At 37.9% G+C, this 14,718-nt stretch overlaps 1 protein-coding gene across 25 annotated transcripts in view; it reads right to left on the bottom strand.

Annotated features, from left to right (window-relative positions):
* PECAM1 (platelet and endothelial cell adhesion molecule 1) overlaps positions 1-14,718 on the bottom strand; it is a 29,691-nt gene that overhangs the window by 8,752 nt on the left and 6,221 nt on the right. For 3 of the 25 annotated variants that reach the window (XM_085523058.1, XM_085523057.1, XM_085523059.1), the window contains exons 4-16: positions 12,871-12,897; positions 11,724-12,017; positions 10,985-11,284; positions 10,630-10,899; positions 10,002-10,262; positions 9,349-9,633; positions 8,043-8,324; positions 7,517-7,624; positions 6,625-6,652; positions 6,099-6,169; positions 5,400-5,456; positions 4,240-4,308; positions 1,436-1,557 (exon numbers count right to left, since the gene is read on the bottom strand). In XM_085523058.1, coding sequence (XP_085379184.1) covers positions 1,436-1,557; positions 4,240-4,308; positions 5,400-5,456; positions 6,099-6,169; positions 6,625-6,652; positions 7,517-7,624; positions 8,043-8,324; positions 9,349-9,633; positions 10,002-10,262; positions 10,630-10,899; positions 10,985-11,284; positions 11,724-11,952 — 2,082 coding nt within the window. In that variant the 5' untranslated portion in view covers positions 11,953-12,017; positions 12,871-12,897. Of the gene's footprint in view, positions 1-1,435; positions 1,558-4,239; positions 4,388-5,399; positions 5,457-6,098; positions 6,170-6,624; positions 6,653-7,516; positions 7,625-8,042; positions 8,325-9,348; positions 9,634-10,001; positions 10,263-10,629; positions 10,900-10,984; positions 11,285-11,689; positions 12,018-12,870; positions 12,898-13,051; positions 13,296-14,718 lie in introns of those variants that run through there. The other 22 variants (XM_085523051.1, XM_085523050.1, XR_014936848.1 and 19 more) reach the window with 21 other exon arrangements.

Here is a 14,718-nt window from a genome sequence, read left to right as displayed (position 1 = left end):
CAGCATTTTTACTTTGCTACTTTGCAACCAAATTTGATCAAAAATCAAAATGAATGTTACCTTTCAGCAGGCCGAAACAAAGCTACAGCCATGTGATGCACTGCTTATCTATTTCAAACACTTTTCCTGTGCATCAGTCAGGAAAAACAGACGTGATTAAAACAATAAACTGTTACTACGTTTCCAAGAATAACTGAAACTGTAGAACTTTGTGCATAAAGGAGCAGGTGGAGAGCAAAATTAAGGGGTGTTTGCGTGTTATTTGGCTAGTTTAGACCAGTCTGCCAATCAGATCTCATTTTATTGAAGTTCCCACCTTACAACAGTTACAGCTGTTATTAAGTGCTTCAAATTACAGCTCTGCTGTGCCATCATTTGAGTTTGCACAGCAACTCATAGAGCATCCTTTCCAGTATAAAACATCTTGTTTTGTCAAAAATAGGAATGGTGGCAACTCACAGGCTCAGCACCAAGCCGGGAGTTTGGGATTCTGAAATTCAGTTCCCAACGCGGTCACTATCTGAGTGCATTGCCTTAAACAAGTGACCTAATATCACTGTTTATTCAGCTGTAAAATGAAGATAAAATTGACTTAAAAGGCATCACAAGGGAAAAGCCAGTAATGTTTTGTAAAGTACTTGGAGACCCTCAAATGAACAGTTCCTTAGAAACATAATACTGTGTTGGAGGAGGGTGGTAAACGCCTTATAAAATAGAGACACAGCAAACAAAACCACAAAGATCAACATTTAAACATGCCACACAACAAAACCAGTCAATAATATGGATGGCAAGAAAAAGCGAACAATTCATAGCCCTAATATATATAAATCTAGACAAAGAGAAAAAAAGAGATCTTTTCTGATGTAGTCTTGGACAAACTATTAAGAATCCATTTTCACTAATTGCCTCTGAACTCATTGCTGCCAGAACATTTATAGATAATAATTGATAGGGTGCTGCTAATGCCTATCTGCAATACAATGCCTGAAATCTTTGCCACAGTAAATAAGAGTTGGGCAGAAGGGCCAGGAGATACAATCTGAGACATTTTTTATCATGCTTAAAACATCTGCAGTTTGAGATGGATTTGAATCACAGCATAAGACCCTAATCCCTCACAGGGTATGTTCAGCTCCAGATCCACACCCTGACATGAGCCAAACTGCTCAGTTAACGCAGTGTTAATGGGCTGATGAAGCAGATGTTACCAATATTAATCTCACTGCATTGAGTATCATCGGTTTGTATGAAAACATGAATGTGTCACACAGTTTATCAACACCTACAATTCCCTTGTTGCTATTTGGGGTGTTCCAGTGTGACCTGGATCAGACTTTACAGCGTTTCTCCCAAACTGCTCAGACACAAATTTAACCCTAATCTCTATACAAACACTTCCTTTATATGTTTAATTTTTCACTAGCTTACTTACCATTATTAGCTTTTCTGATTTCACTATAAACTGTTTCAGTCCCCTTCTGTACAGGAGCTGGAAAATGTATTGGCACAGAATCAATTTCTTTTCTTTTTTTGTGTTTGCCTTATGAAAAGCTCCTTAAACAAACAGAACACACTGTTTTACCTTCAGAGGAAGTAGTTACATAAGCAGAAATTAACCTTGTGGATTCTGTACAAAATCCCCCTCCCCCAAACCCAGACTACAAAGTTCTGAGAAGAATTTAACAAACACAGACAGAAGTTGAATGTCTGCAGCACTGGGATTTAAATGCAATGTTAGCCTTGGCCATCCATTTTTCAGGCTGCTGGGGTTACAGCCTGGTAAACTTCTACTTTTGTATGAGCTGGAAAGCAAAAAGCTCTTCCTCTTTTTCCTACCCAACAAATCAAATGTGATACCAAACAGCATAACTACAGTTACTCCAGTGAGGAAAGGCAGAGCCTTGGCCAAAGGCTTGAAAGCTGAAGAAGTCAGATTCTCTACAGCCAGTATAAACACTGTTCTGGCAACTAGGAAATTAGAACAATTTCCTTGATTTCTTGCATGGTTCTACGTGAATAATAAAGTAAAATGCTCTTGAATGATGAATATAGAAAATGACTTTTATCAGTTGACATAAAGTCCCATGCAGGCAGGGCTTATGAGCTTGCTGTTTGAGGACCTAAAGGCACTTTAAGAACACTGACTAATTTTGGTTGAACAAAGTTTCTTAGAAATCCTCTGAATTCTATCAGTATAACTTCCATCACTAAAACAAAAAAATTAGTTTTTTCTAACTTGAAGTAAGATAAATACAAAGATACAATGGCTGATCCTTGTTTTCGGGAAACTGGAAAGAGAAAACAAATTTCTGGATACCAGATCCTGCACACGAGCTATAGAAACATTTTAAGAATTCAGACATTCTGATCCGCAGACAGACTGAAGATCAGAACAGTTGCTGCTTTGCATTGTTCCAAAGAAGTTCAGTGTTTCTGGCATCACATACTAATTTTCTAAAGCTAAACTAATTGTTGTTAATTCTATTAAGTGCTCTTTAAATGTTGGGACCTACTGCAACAGAGTTGAGCTGGAAAATGCCCATTAATTTCAACAATAGTAGGAGTAGGCACTTTACCGAGTGCCAAATCACAGCTTTCGTGCTTGCTGCTTTGGCATGAACTTCCTTTGCAAAATAGTCTGGAGATCGTGAAGTGCACATCAGCTGCTTTGGGACAATTGCTTAAATTATCAATACAATTTCCAGTTTAGCAAGAAGAAATCTTTCCCGAATTTTAATGCAAGTTGGCTCCTTTTGCTTGGAGCAAACTTTCTTGAGCAGACTACAATCCTAGACCTTCTCCCGTTGTCTGTGGAAGACATGGTGGGAGGTATTTCCTCAGCTTGCTTCTTTTCTTTTCTTTTCTTTTCAATCCATTTCATTACATTTTGACATAACGCCACTGCCCATGTTATTTTCTTTGCTAATCTTCCAGAAGTTGTCTCAGTGCTGAAATTATGTGCTGGGAGAAATGACTGGCATCATTTGACATTTTGTTCCCACCCTACAGATGACTAACCAGCTACAAAAGAAAAAAAATGAAGGAACATGTTGTTACCCATGGTTAGTAGTTTTCCCCTTCTTACTTTATGGATATTTCCTGTCCATGCTTTAGCATTGGCCTTTGTGTTTGCTCATGTTAATAACAAAAGATCTGAATCATTTTGTCTATTTTTATATATATTTTTAAATACAATGATGCTTTGGACTCCATAAACTACTGCCTTAAAATGTTGTATTCCTTTACTGTCAAGGACAAAATGGACATTCTTCTACAAACGTGTTCTGAGATGTTCAATTGTTCCAAGTGACCCAAAGGCTATGACCTACATACTGCCATATTTATTGCAGCATTATTCTCAATGAACGAAATATGATTCTGCTGCTCCTATGATTAGTACTGCTACTTGCAGCAGTGGCAGAGAGAACAAATAAATAGGAATTTTCATTTAAATTGTAGTGTGGTAGCACACCTTTACCATTCTACCACTGCACTATGCAATATGCACTCAAACATTTGGAGCAATTCAGCATTTTAGCAAAGTGGATTAACACCATACTTAGAATACAGGGAAAACTCCGTGATGAATGACACCAGCATGTCAGAAAACTGAAAATGAGCAGGAAAATGGGCTGCTCCAATAGAGAGACCTGCTGCCAAGCTCAAACAGAGAGCACTTTGCCCAGACGTCTGTATCCCCAGTTAAACAGCTATGCTTTTGGTCTCTGAAATAAGCTCACTCCAGGCTGAGACTAAATCCACCTTCTTTCTCCCTTCTCTATCAGAAGTGCATTGCAGCTTGTACTCTTCCATCTGTTCCCTTATAAACAGAAGCAGTTCTTCAGATCTCTGTTCTCATCATTAACCTATCCTGTGGCTGAACTCAAACAGCCTTCAATAAATTTTGGACTCTTTTAACATGAGGACTCACAGTAGGCTGCACTGTTCACAGAGCCACAGCTCCAGCTGGGAGCTCAGTTCTGCATAGACCTCATGTGAATGGGATGGGCAACTAAATGAGAAAATCCTCAAGGAAAAAGGGTTACAATGAACAAGAGCATGGTTGTCACAGCATTATCTAGATTAAGGAACACTATTGGCACAAAGCTGTCATGCACACAAAACACAACCTGCTCTTACTTTACCAGATGTCAATGTCAGACCAGCGTCAGGGAGTAGCAACAAACACAGAGTTACTCCCAAACCATAACAGTAGAGGCCAGACAGCTTATTTACCTCTATGAGGATCAAGCGTTGACACTTCAACTTCAGTGTACTCCACCTCAGCACTCTCAAGGTCAGGTCCTGCCCCAAAAATACCAAGAAGATGTTTCTTTGTAGCACTGCATGCTTCACTTGAGCTGTGGGCCTGATCCTGCTGCCACTGAAATTAATGGACATATCCTCATTTACTTTGTTAGGTGCAGGATCAGGCCCTACTTATGGCAGATGTGAGTACAAAAAACTGCAAGTCTTACTCAATCCTAAGGTTAATTTCTAGCTTAGAGGCACTAGACCAAATCAAACCAGATTTCTGAAACTGTGATGTAAGAATTGCACCTAATCTCTTATTTCCCACTTAACACTTTCAAAAGCATCACAACACAAATAAAGCAGGAAACTGACTGAGATTTTCTCCTATTCCTGCTGCAGCTAGATGCCTTCTCTTTCTCTCCCTACCATTACAATATCCTCCTTTTTCATGGCTGCTGTGGCATGACACTTCCTATCCTGTTTTTGTCATGTTTAAGTGTTACTTAAGCCCTTCACAGCCTTCCCCATCACCTCTCATTCTCTCAATTTCTGACTTGCCAATAAGCAATTTCAGCACTTTCCCTCGTGCTGCTGTTTAAGCTCTCCATAGATATCTGCAATGGCCATGCATCCACCACCTCAGAATGCTCCTCTGCCACAATGCCTACAAAAGGTCAGGCAATGATTAGACAGTTGATTTGCTATTTCTCCCGGCTGAGTGGTACTGGGTTGCTGGATACAAAAGAGACAAGAAACAACTGCTTTTCTCTGCTCTCTTTTCCTTGAGTTATAGAAGGATTTTTAGTGGATTTCTGTGATTTTCACCATCTTCAATGTAACCTGATCCTAAAAGCTGAAGGAAAAGCTATTGCCACACAAATGCAGTATAGACAGTGTTATTTTTAGAAGCATATGAATAAAAGGCTTCTATATCTAGTGGAGAGATCTGCAATAGCCTAGTTGGTTATTGTCATTTTGTGCATAAGGAAAAACAAATACGTTTGGCAAAGAAGAGTCTTCTCTGTTATCAGAGAGAAAGAGGAGAGACTAAATTTAACAAATCTCGATTGCTGCTGTAAGGAAACACTACAACTTTCAATTATAAAATAATTTTTAAATCTGTTCTTCAAGTATGAAATTACCTTTATTTTCATCTGTTGATTTCATGTGATTTTCACCATCTTCAATGTAACCTGATCCTAAAATATTCAAGCAAAATTTGAGCCAACAAATATTTTTTCTATCCAATCAAATGAACGAGTTACACAACTGCAGTTCCTTCTGCCATTATGTTTATTTACATGAGAAATTTTACTTTTAGTTTCACATGTAAAAGACAGTCATGTAACACGGGTGGGAAGAGTATGGCTTTTTAAATGATCAGCTGAAAAACCTCAAGGGTTAACCTTGCTCATAGCAGGTGATCGAATTCACCCTAACTAAGATCCTGGAAAGTGACCAGTAATGACAATTTAACATTGCTATTTTGTGGTCAGACTATGGAACCACAACTCAAATTTCCTTACTGAGCTCATTTTCTTGCAGCTATGTAAAACTTCTCAAAAAGAGAAAATAATTCTCTTTTTGCCATAGCTTTCCATCTGTAGTAGTTCCCTGACAGATGTGCCTAAGCAGATTTGTAACCAGAGTTTGTATAAGATGTGCTCATAAAAGCCATGCAAAGACAAAATGATAGCAGATGCTTAGCAGAATATTATTGATAATCTTCTGGATGCTCAAGAAATGGTGCCCTGTCCAAAATACAGCCATGCAAGTCCAAAACTTTAAATAAATATTTATTAAGGCCCACTCACTCATAGTCTTAAAACAAAATATCCTACCAGAATAGTAGTCTCCATCATTGTGCTGTCTTGACAGTTTTTCATTTGTTGAGTTTGTAGCCAAGGCAGATCTGAAAAGCAAATGTATAGAAGCTGATGTAATTATCCAAAACAGTCAATAGAAACAACATGATGACATGGGAAGATCAGTAATTGTTTACGCTGATTACCAAACTTTCTTAACTACTGAAACTAATGGAAAAATTGCTTCTGTCTTTAAGAAAAGCACAAGCAAACCTTAAGGTCAAAAGCAGACACCCTTGCATTACTCTTCTTTAAGACTTCAAAATTTTTAATCCCAAATCTACATCCATTCAAACATAGGTCTCCTAACTGGCCTTTTTCTATTTTTAGACTATTTCCAGACTATTTCCTCATCCTGTTGTTGTGTTAGCAGGTGGTATGCAAAGCCCAACTATCCATTGTTTGCAGGTGTGTGCAGTAATAAGCCATATACATGTGGTGGAAGGCCTCCAGCCTTTAAAACAGAAATACTTCACCATGACGAAAAAGCAAGATATCTTACCGAGACATCTCTATGGATGGTCCTTTAGCTTGACAAAAAGAAAGAATAAAAGCATCTGTTAATACATAGCATGAGTAAAACAATTTAAAAATAGAAATCAAAACAAAAATATAGTTATTACCTGCCAAAGTCAGAGTAACTTCTCTCAGCAATCACAGAATGAATTATGTAGCATCCTACATCCTGTTTATAATACAGCTCACTTAAATGTCTCTTTTGCAGAGAAGCTAAACTCTAAAATCCAACATTTCTTAACTTAAGCTGTCTGGGACATCCAGAGACTCCATTTCCCCCCCAAATTTTGTGAAGTATTGCATATCATAGGATGCTCATTTAAAATTACAATTTTTACTTTTTGAAAGAACAAGATCTGTAAGAATATCTTAATGATAAAAGACAAACGCCTAAGTGAAACTATATTCACGTATGGGGAAAAGAAGTCTAATAATTTTAACTTTGCCTTATGAGGACTAGAGAATAATGCCAGCTACCCTAAGCTGGGAGTCTGAATCAAATCACCATAGCTCTATAATGGAGCAAAAAGCCCCTCAGTCCCCATTTGCCGTTACACTGCAAGAGTCTCAATTCCAGGTCTGGAACTGCATGAGAACTGTGCGATTCTGGTCAGTCTCCACAAATGTTTGCTCCACTACTTTGTTTCCAGAACCTTTAGTGAGGTGTTATCCCATTCGGCCTAAAATACCTGAAAAACCAGCACACCTACAAGCCTAATTTGGGCCACCCATACTTAAAGTGAATTTGTAGGTCTTAAAATCATATTTAGTCATCTCCTGAAGCCTCACCCCTAAAGGTTCTTTGCTCCTGAAACAAAGGCACTGCTTTAGCTGCCATACAGTAATCAGCAAAGAAATAGAAGGGAATCATTTATTACCATTTTTCTTCTTACACCAAAACCACCACACGGCAAGAATCACCACTCCTGCGATAGGTATTAGGACAAATGCAGTAATGACTCCTTTCTGCCAAGATGCTAATATGACTGGAAAGAAGAAAGACATGTTTTAGAGAGTAGGTACAGTGCCTGGTCATCATTACAAACTTCTGCAGTAAAAGGAGCTCTCATTTTACTATGAATTGGCCATTTTACATACTAGTGAAGATCGTTAAGGAGAATTGCATGCAAAGATCACAAGTGAACCTTTCTCTTGTGGCAAACAAGTATACAACAGCAGGTTGATTTTAGCTTGCATATAACATCCCTGGCTTTTGTTAAACTTTTGGATGTAGGTAAGATAATATCTGTTTATAAGTGGTCCTTCTGTTTGACTTCTATCAATGGTGGATCAAGAAAGACAGTAGCACTTGGTAACCTCCATATACTCAATAACTTTTCAGACAACACAAGCCTTGTCTGCCATGATGGCAGAGTACACGGCCTATCGCAAAATTTAACTTACCATTGATGGTTATTGGATGGCTTTTCACACTCACATTAGCTCGATTAGAAGCAATGCAGTAATACGACCCTGTGTCCTGCCTGCTCATCTCTTTCTTCTGCCACACAACTCTGTCTGCATGTTCACTTCTTTCAAATAAAAGAACATCATGATCAGTTTTTCTAAAAATCCTGAAGAGGATTGGCCAAGATCCTTCTTGCACAGCGCAGAGAAAAGTGGTATCACTGCCATCTTCCACCTCTCCGTAAGGATTACTGCCCAAGCTGGCATTTCTGATGGGTACTACAAAGGAAGGTACAAATGAGACAAATATCAGTGCTATTAAAAAAATCTTTGACAATAAAATACTGCATTGTAGATATACTTGCTTTAACATCATTTAATGTCATGCTAAACAGAGACTGAATGCACAGTATTAATCTTTCTGAAATATCTCTGTCAGACCACATCCTCAAAAATCACATTTCTTCAGTAAACTCAGAGAGAATCCACCTGTTAAGCACCAGCTTTTCCTCTTTAAAACCAAAACAGTTTGCATTACAGCTGTAACACAAAACTGAAAACTTATTTATATCACCAGGATCCGAATCAGGAACTATTATGTGAAATCTTACTACCATCTGCTCTGAGAGAACCAAAAACATGTACAGAAAGAGTACAACGGTTAAAATTCTACTCAAACAAGACACTCTACCCTCTTAATGAAAGGGAAACAACACACACCCTTGTGCAATAAGAGTTATCATATCAGTCTCCTGTAGGCCACTGCAGAACTGTTATTTGCATAAAGTTCTTACTGATTTACTTTTTCCTCTCCCATATTCCAAATATCCTACTGCCCCATTCAGCAGTGCAGTTCTGCTCTCACACTCTTTGCTGCAAGTCAATGAAGTTACTGTACACTAAGTTGAGCACAAAGGTAACTCACTGGTAGATCAGTCTTTGCTCACACACTGTACCACCTATTTGCAGATATGGCATAATTACAGGCTGGCTTTCAGACCTATTAAGCAACTGCAGCTTCTAGTGCAAGATTAATAAATCATTTATGCTTTACCAATAAGACTAATCGTATAATAAGATTTCAAGCCAGATACACTTGTTTATTTAAAGTAAACTCAGCTGTAGTTAAATCAATTCAGAATACTACCAGGATTTTTATATTAGTGACGAGTGGCTTGTGATCACCAACCAGTTTTAATTCATTTTATAGACATTTTGCATCCATTTTGCTTAGTCTTTGAAGCATATGCTGCTTCAAAGAATCAAAAGATGTCATTAGACAAGAAAAACTGAACAGACTTACCTATTACTGTGATGTTGAGAATCTTGCTAGTTTTCATACCACTGGAGTGATGATTTCTAGCACCACATTTGTATTGTCCTTTATCATTTTGTCTAATATCTTCATCCAAGAATACAGCACATGTGTTATTAGTTACTATTTCTTTCCTTGCTTTATTTCCTTTGTAGAATGTGAATGTTATTGGTGGTGTTCCCATCGTTAAACAACAGGTTAACTTTACAGGCTTCCCCAGAACCACTTCTGGTAAACCACTGAAAACAGAAATACTTGGCATGGAAACTGGAGCTAAAATGAGAAGGAAAGGAAAAAAAAATATTGCCAATTACATTGCATAAGGTCAGATCTCCACAGGTCCCTTCCAAACCCTACACTTCCGCGACTGTGATTATCTTCTATACAACAGACAGACACACACCTATGTGGCAAGCTTGCTCATTGACAGAATAGAAGCAGGGGTGATCTGAACAAAGCAAAGACATAGATAATAAAGCATATATGACTTACACTAAAGTAGCATACTAACAGAATGCAAAGGAAATGAAAAACAGGTCAGAAAAGCAGCTATGGATCATTCAAACTCCAGAGGTAGCTCTCTGCTCAGGGGAGCACTTTTATTTCACCAGCACTGGGTTCTAACATTTGTATCAACTCACCATAAACACGTATCGTTACAGGTTTGCTCTCCTTTACTATTTTGCTTACTTCAGCTTTACAGACATACGATCCAGTATCATTGACGGTAGCTCTCATAGTTAAGTTCCTAGAACTTCTCAACAAGACGTCTCCATTTGAATTTTTCCGTAAAATAGAGAAGCTGGCATTTTGAAAATCTTTAATGCTGCAACTCAAAGTCAATTCTTTATTTTCATCCAGGTTATTCATAGAAGCAACCAATGTTGGCTTAGGGAATAACTCTGAAAATTAAAAAGAGAATCAGTTCATTCAAATACAGCATAAAAGAACGTGATTGCCTATCCCGAAGTACATGGAAAGGATGAAGTGGAAGTTTACAATCATGAAAACAAACAACAAGACAAAACATCATGCTATTGTAATACAAAAGTATTTTTCAAGGAAAACAGAAAGGCAGCAATAACCTGGAACCCACATCTCCTTTGTGTTAATTGACATTATTAGCAACAGGTAAAAATCGGTAGCCCAAATGTAAACAGCCTTTCAATTAGGGAAAATTCTCTTTTGAATCTGGACATTACCTTTGCAAGTCTACCAAAATTAAATATTGTTCCACTGAGCAACATCTAAGATGAACAGAGGAGTTACCTGCGACAACAACATTCCGTGTGGTGGTTTTAGATGCTTTCCCTTCTTCCACCTTACAGAGGTATTCACCGCTGTCCTCTAGAGTAGCCACTGTGGAATATTTCAAAGTTGTCTGATCTCGTACACTGCTCAGAATTGTTTTATTCCTCAGAAGTATGATTTCAATGTCACGCATTTTGGCTACTACAGTCGAGCATTCAAATTGTATTTCTTTTCCTTCTGTAATGTTACTTGAGGGCCTGATGCGCAGAGTTGGCTTTATAAATGGTTCTGCAAGAGAATACGTATACATAAAATCACAATCCAACTTACTAATTGTGGCAAGCAAAAGTATTTAAAAAACCAAGAAACTTACCCTTGACTGTTATAAGTGTTCTGTTGCTGGGTTCTGAGGTTTCAAATTCAAACTTTACACTCCTCCTACCCAAACAGTCAAATTGCAAAATATTATCCCCTTCATCAACGGGAAATTCTATAACAGAAAAATTCCTCTGTAGTTCATATTTCAGTTTTTCTTTAGGTGTTGAATTCATCTTTATCTTCCGGAAAATGAAATGTAGTGGAGGCACTTCTTCTGGCAGCTCACACCGTAATTTCACGACTTCGCCCTCAAAAACTTCTTTTTTCTCAGCGATCAAAATTGGTTTGGTCATTCCTTCGAGCAGAAAACAAAGCAAGAAACAGATCAATGCATCATCCTAAATCAAACTCTTGTCTTTGATGACTGTGGTAGCAATTTATGGCAGCAGGAAGAAAAAAATTGTTGGAAAGAACTAAGTTTGGGATTTTTTTTATGCTGCACACCTGTGAACATTGGTGGCGCCTGTTTGCATAGAAGATAAAGAAACAAGATGGATGTAACATTGTCCAAAAAACAGCCCCCATGTGACTCCAGATTTGGTGATGGTTATCACAATATTATCATTTCATTTCTGTGCCTTTACATGAAACTGAGCATGAAACTCTTGTAAAGCACCATGACAGCTACAGATTAAAAGTACTTTGCAAGATATCCTATTTAGCACTATATTTACTCTCAGAGGTTGTTATCATTTTGTACCTTAGAAAACTGCCATGTTTTAAGGAATATTCACCTGTTACCCAAACATGTAGGGAATCACTGTATCTTATCTTTCCATCTGCTTCCACAGCACATTGGTAGTCTCCTGTATGTGAAGATCTGGCCATGGGTACTTCATATCGTGCATCTCCTTTTCCTGATACACTCATGAACACAAGCTTGCCATCCTTAAAAATTGTAATATTATGCTGCAAGTTGAAATTGGTACTTTTGCTAATATCAGCACGGCATATAACTGACATAGGAGCTCCATTCTTCACTTTGGCAGATGGCTGAACCTTGATATGAACTGCATTGAAGGTAAAAACTTGATGGAGAAAATAAAAAGAGTTACAGTTATTTTCAAATTATCCAACATAACACTGTCACCTCAAGCTACTACACTTTAAGCAGTAAAATTAATCCAATTTGGCCAGAACTGCTAAATTCCTTAAGAGACACTGAGGGTATTGGGATAGGCTTGCAGCAATTTCTTGGCTTTCCTTATTTCTGATGGCTTGTTGTCTCCAATTACAATTGCTAGGAGATCTGAACAAAATTGTGCATCTATCCTTGTTTGAGTAAATGAAACAATACACTGTAAGCCTGTTTAGAGTCATATGGAATCCAAAGTCAATCCATCCCTAAGCATATAACTGGAGCCCTTGGATCTATTCCAGTATTTTTTAATCTGAAATTAAGGTTGTGCTGTTCAACAGCTTCCATTTAAACACATACTTCATTGACTCGGGATAATCCTAAACCCCTAGTTTAGGAAAACTGGAGTATAGTAGAATATATCTGGCTTCAGTGCATACAAGCAAACACGTATGTGCCCATCTTGACACTGTGGGCTGTCCTTAACATCACACTCATTAAGTAATCTGAATACAATCACAGACAGAAGTAATGCCTCCATTTAATTTAGAATTTAAACTTGTCAGTTTGTGAAAAAAATATACTGAATACAATATTTTGACTACAAACAACAAAATAAAGTGACAACAGCAACAACCCCTCCACCCCCCACCCCCCCCACTCAAATCCACAATAGCTAATTTGCTTTTGTAGAGCTGTAGTGCAGCAAACCAAACAAACTCTCATGTGTGCACATGTATAACCAAGAAATTAGTTAAATTACCTCATTTAAATATGTACATGAGAAAACTATATTTACCTACCTCTTTCCTGAGCGCAAATTTCTGAACCTGGAAAGAAGTAAAAAGAAATATTCTATTTAGTTTATGGATTGAGCAACAGCAACAGAAAACTATAACAAATAACACCACCAGCACAACAACAAAGCCACAGACAAGTCAGAAGAACAGGTAAATGTCCACAAACAAACGTTATCAAACTTACACTGCAAGAAAATCACCAGAAGAGCAAGATACATCTCGTTCCTGGAGAACAGACACTTATTTCCAAAATAAAGCAATATTCATCATCCGAGGTGACGCCACCAGATTCCCAAATCAGATTTGCTTTATTTTGCTTTATGGTAATAGATCAAAATTTTCCATTAAAAATTGTAAGGTTTTGCAAATCTTCAGCAGAAACTGGCCAGGTCAAGTGATCGTTCCCATTACTGGAAATGGCAAACAATGAGAATCTATCTGCTGCTCACAGGCAGATTACTGCTCAGGAAGTGACTGGACTTTTCCTGAGGGCGCTACCAAATGCATTCGCTTTGTTTAATTTCTTAAGGTGTATTAACAAAAAAAAAAAAAACAACAAAAAAACAAGAAGTTCCAGGGACATTTATCCTGCAGTTCCTGTCCATATATGGATATTTTTAAGTCACGATTAACCATTTAAAAATATAAATTATATTCACTATTTGACTTTAGCAGATGTTTAGCAAACGTTTCTCTTTACCCTGAGAGTAAACGTACAGGGTTATTCATTTTTCTCCTATCTCTCCACACCTATGTCCGTCACCTTTGCTGTGGCACAGTTTTAATGTGGAGTTGGCAGTAAATTCAAATCAGTTCACAATCCACAGCTTCTCTCGGATCAGATTAGAATACTGACAGACAAACCTCTTCTACAACCATCACACATCAAAAACACAAACACACACAAGTTGTTATTTTGTGTAGCTGGGACTGGGCAAAACACACAGTTAGAAATGTTTAACCCCGGAAGAAATGAACAGGCTGAACTTTCATTTCCCTGCAGAGATGTGAAGCAGCACTGGCAAGAAAAAAAAAGAATTAAATAAAAAAGCAGAAATTGAACAGTGACCTCAGGAAAACACCCCACTTCAGCATTTGGCTCTCAATTTCTGTCGGTGTCTGCCTGAGATACAGCAAAAAAAATGAGGTACAATTCAGAACACCTGAATTACTGAACTTCCTTTAACAAAACGGAAGGGTCTTTTCCTGATTACAGAGGAAAGCCTAAGGAAAGTAAAAAGCCTGAAGACAAGTACATCAGTAGGCCAAGTTGCGCCGTGGAAGACTTATTTGTGAAGAAACCTGAAATGTAATCATTATCCAAAAAATCACAACCATGGCCAGTTTCTTGATGTTCAGATGGTGAGGGGGTGAGAGAACTGGGTGGAACAAGGACAGCAAGAAATGTGCAGAGATGCCGTCCTGTCCTTACTTTGGCACCATGAATGTACATTTAATCTTAAATAATCTGACACTGCAGAAATGGCAGATTTAAGCAACAATTTAATTTTTCCAAATAATATTTACTTTATAACTTTAAAGAAATTCATTGTTCAGAACCTTTCAGTTATTCATCAGCCAGTACATGGCTATTACAGGGCTATTTTGCAAGGGGGAAGGGAATGCAGAGTGCACAGCATTCATAGCAGTAAATGACTAGGAAGTAAGCTGGATAACCAGCAATAATATTTGTTCTGCTTACTCTGGACTGTTTGAAATATATGGCCAACAAAGACTGGTGGTTTGGCTGCTTCCCAAAAATGGTCTCCAGAGCCAGGTAGAGGAAAGGAGGAGGAGGACACAGAGCAGATGGAGAACAAAAGTTCGATAAATTTTGCTATTAATAACAAT

This window comes from Coturnix japonica, chromosome 23 (genome assembly GCF_054131305.1).
Source record: "Coturnix japonica strain WE chromosome 23, WE-NBRP24, whole genome shotgun sequence".
Taxonomy (NCBI): Eukaryota; Metazoa; Chordata; class Aves; order Galliformes; family Phasianidae; genus Coturnix; species Coturnix japonica.
This window is presented reverse-complemented; position numbering and strand designations above follow the sequence as displayed.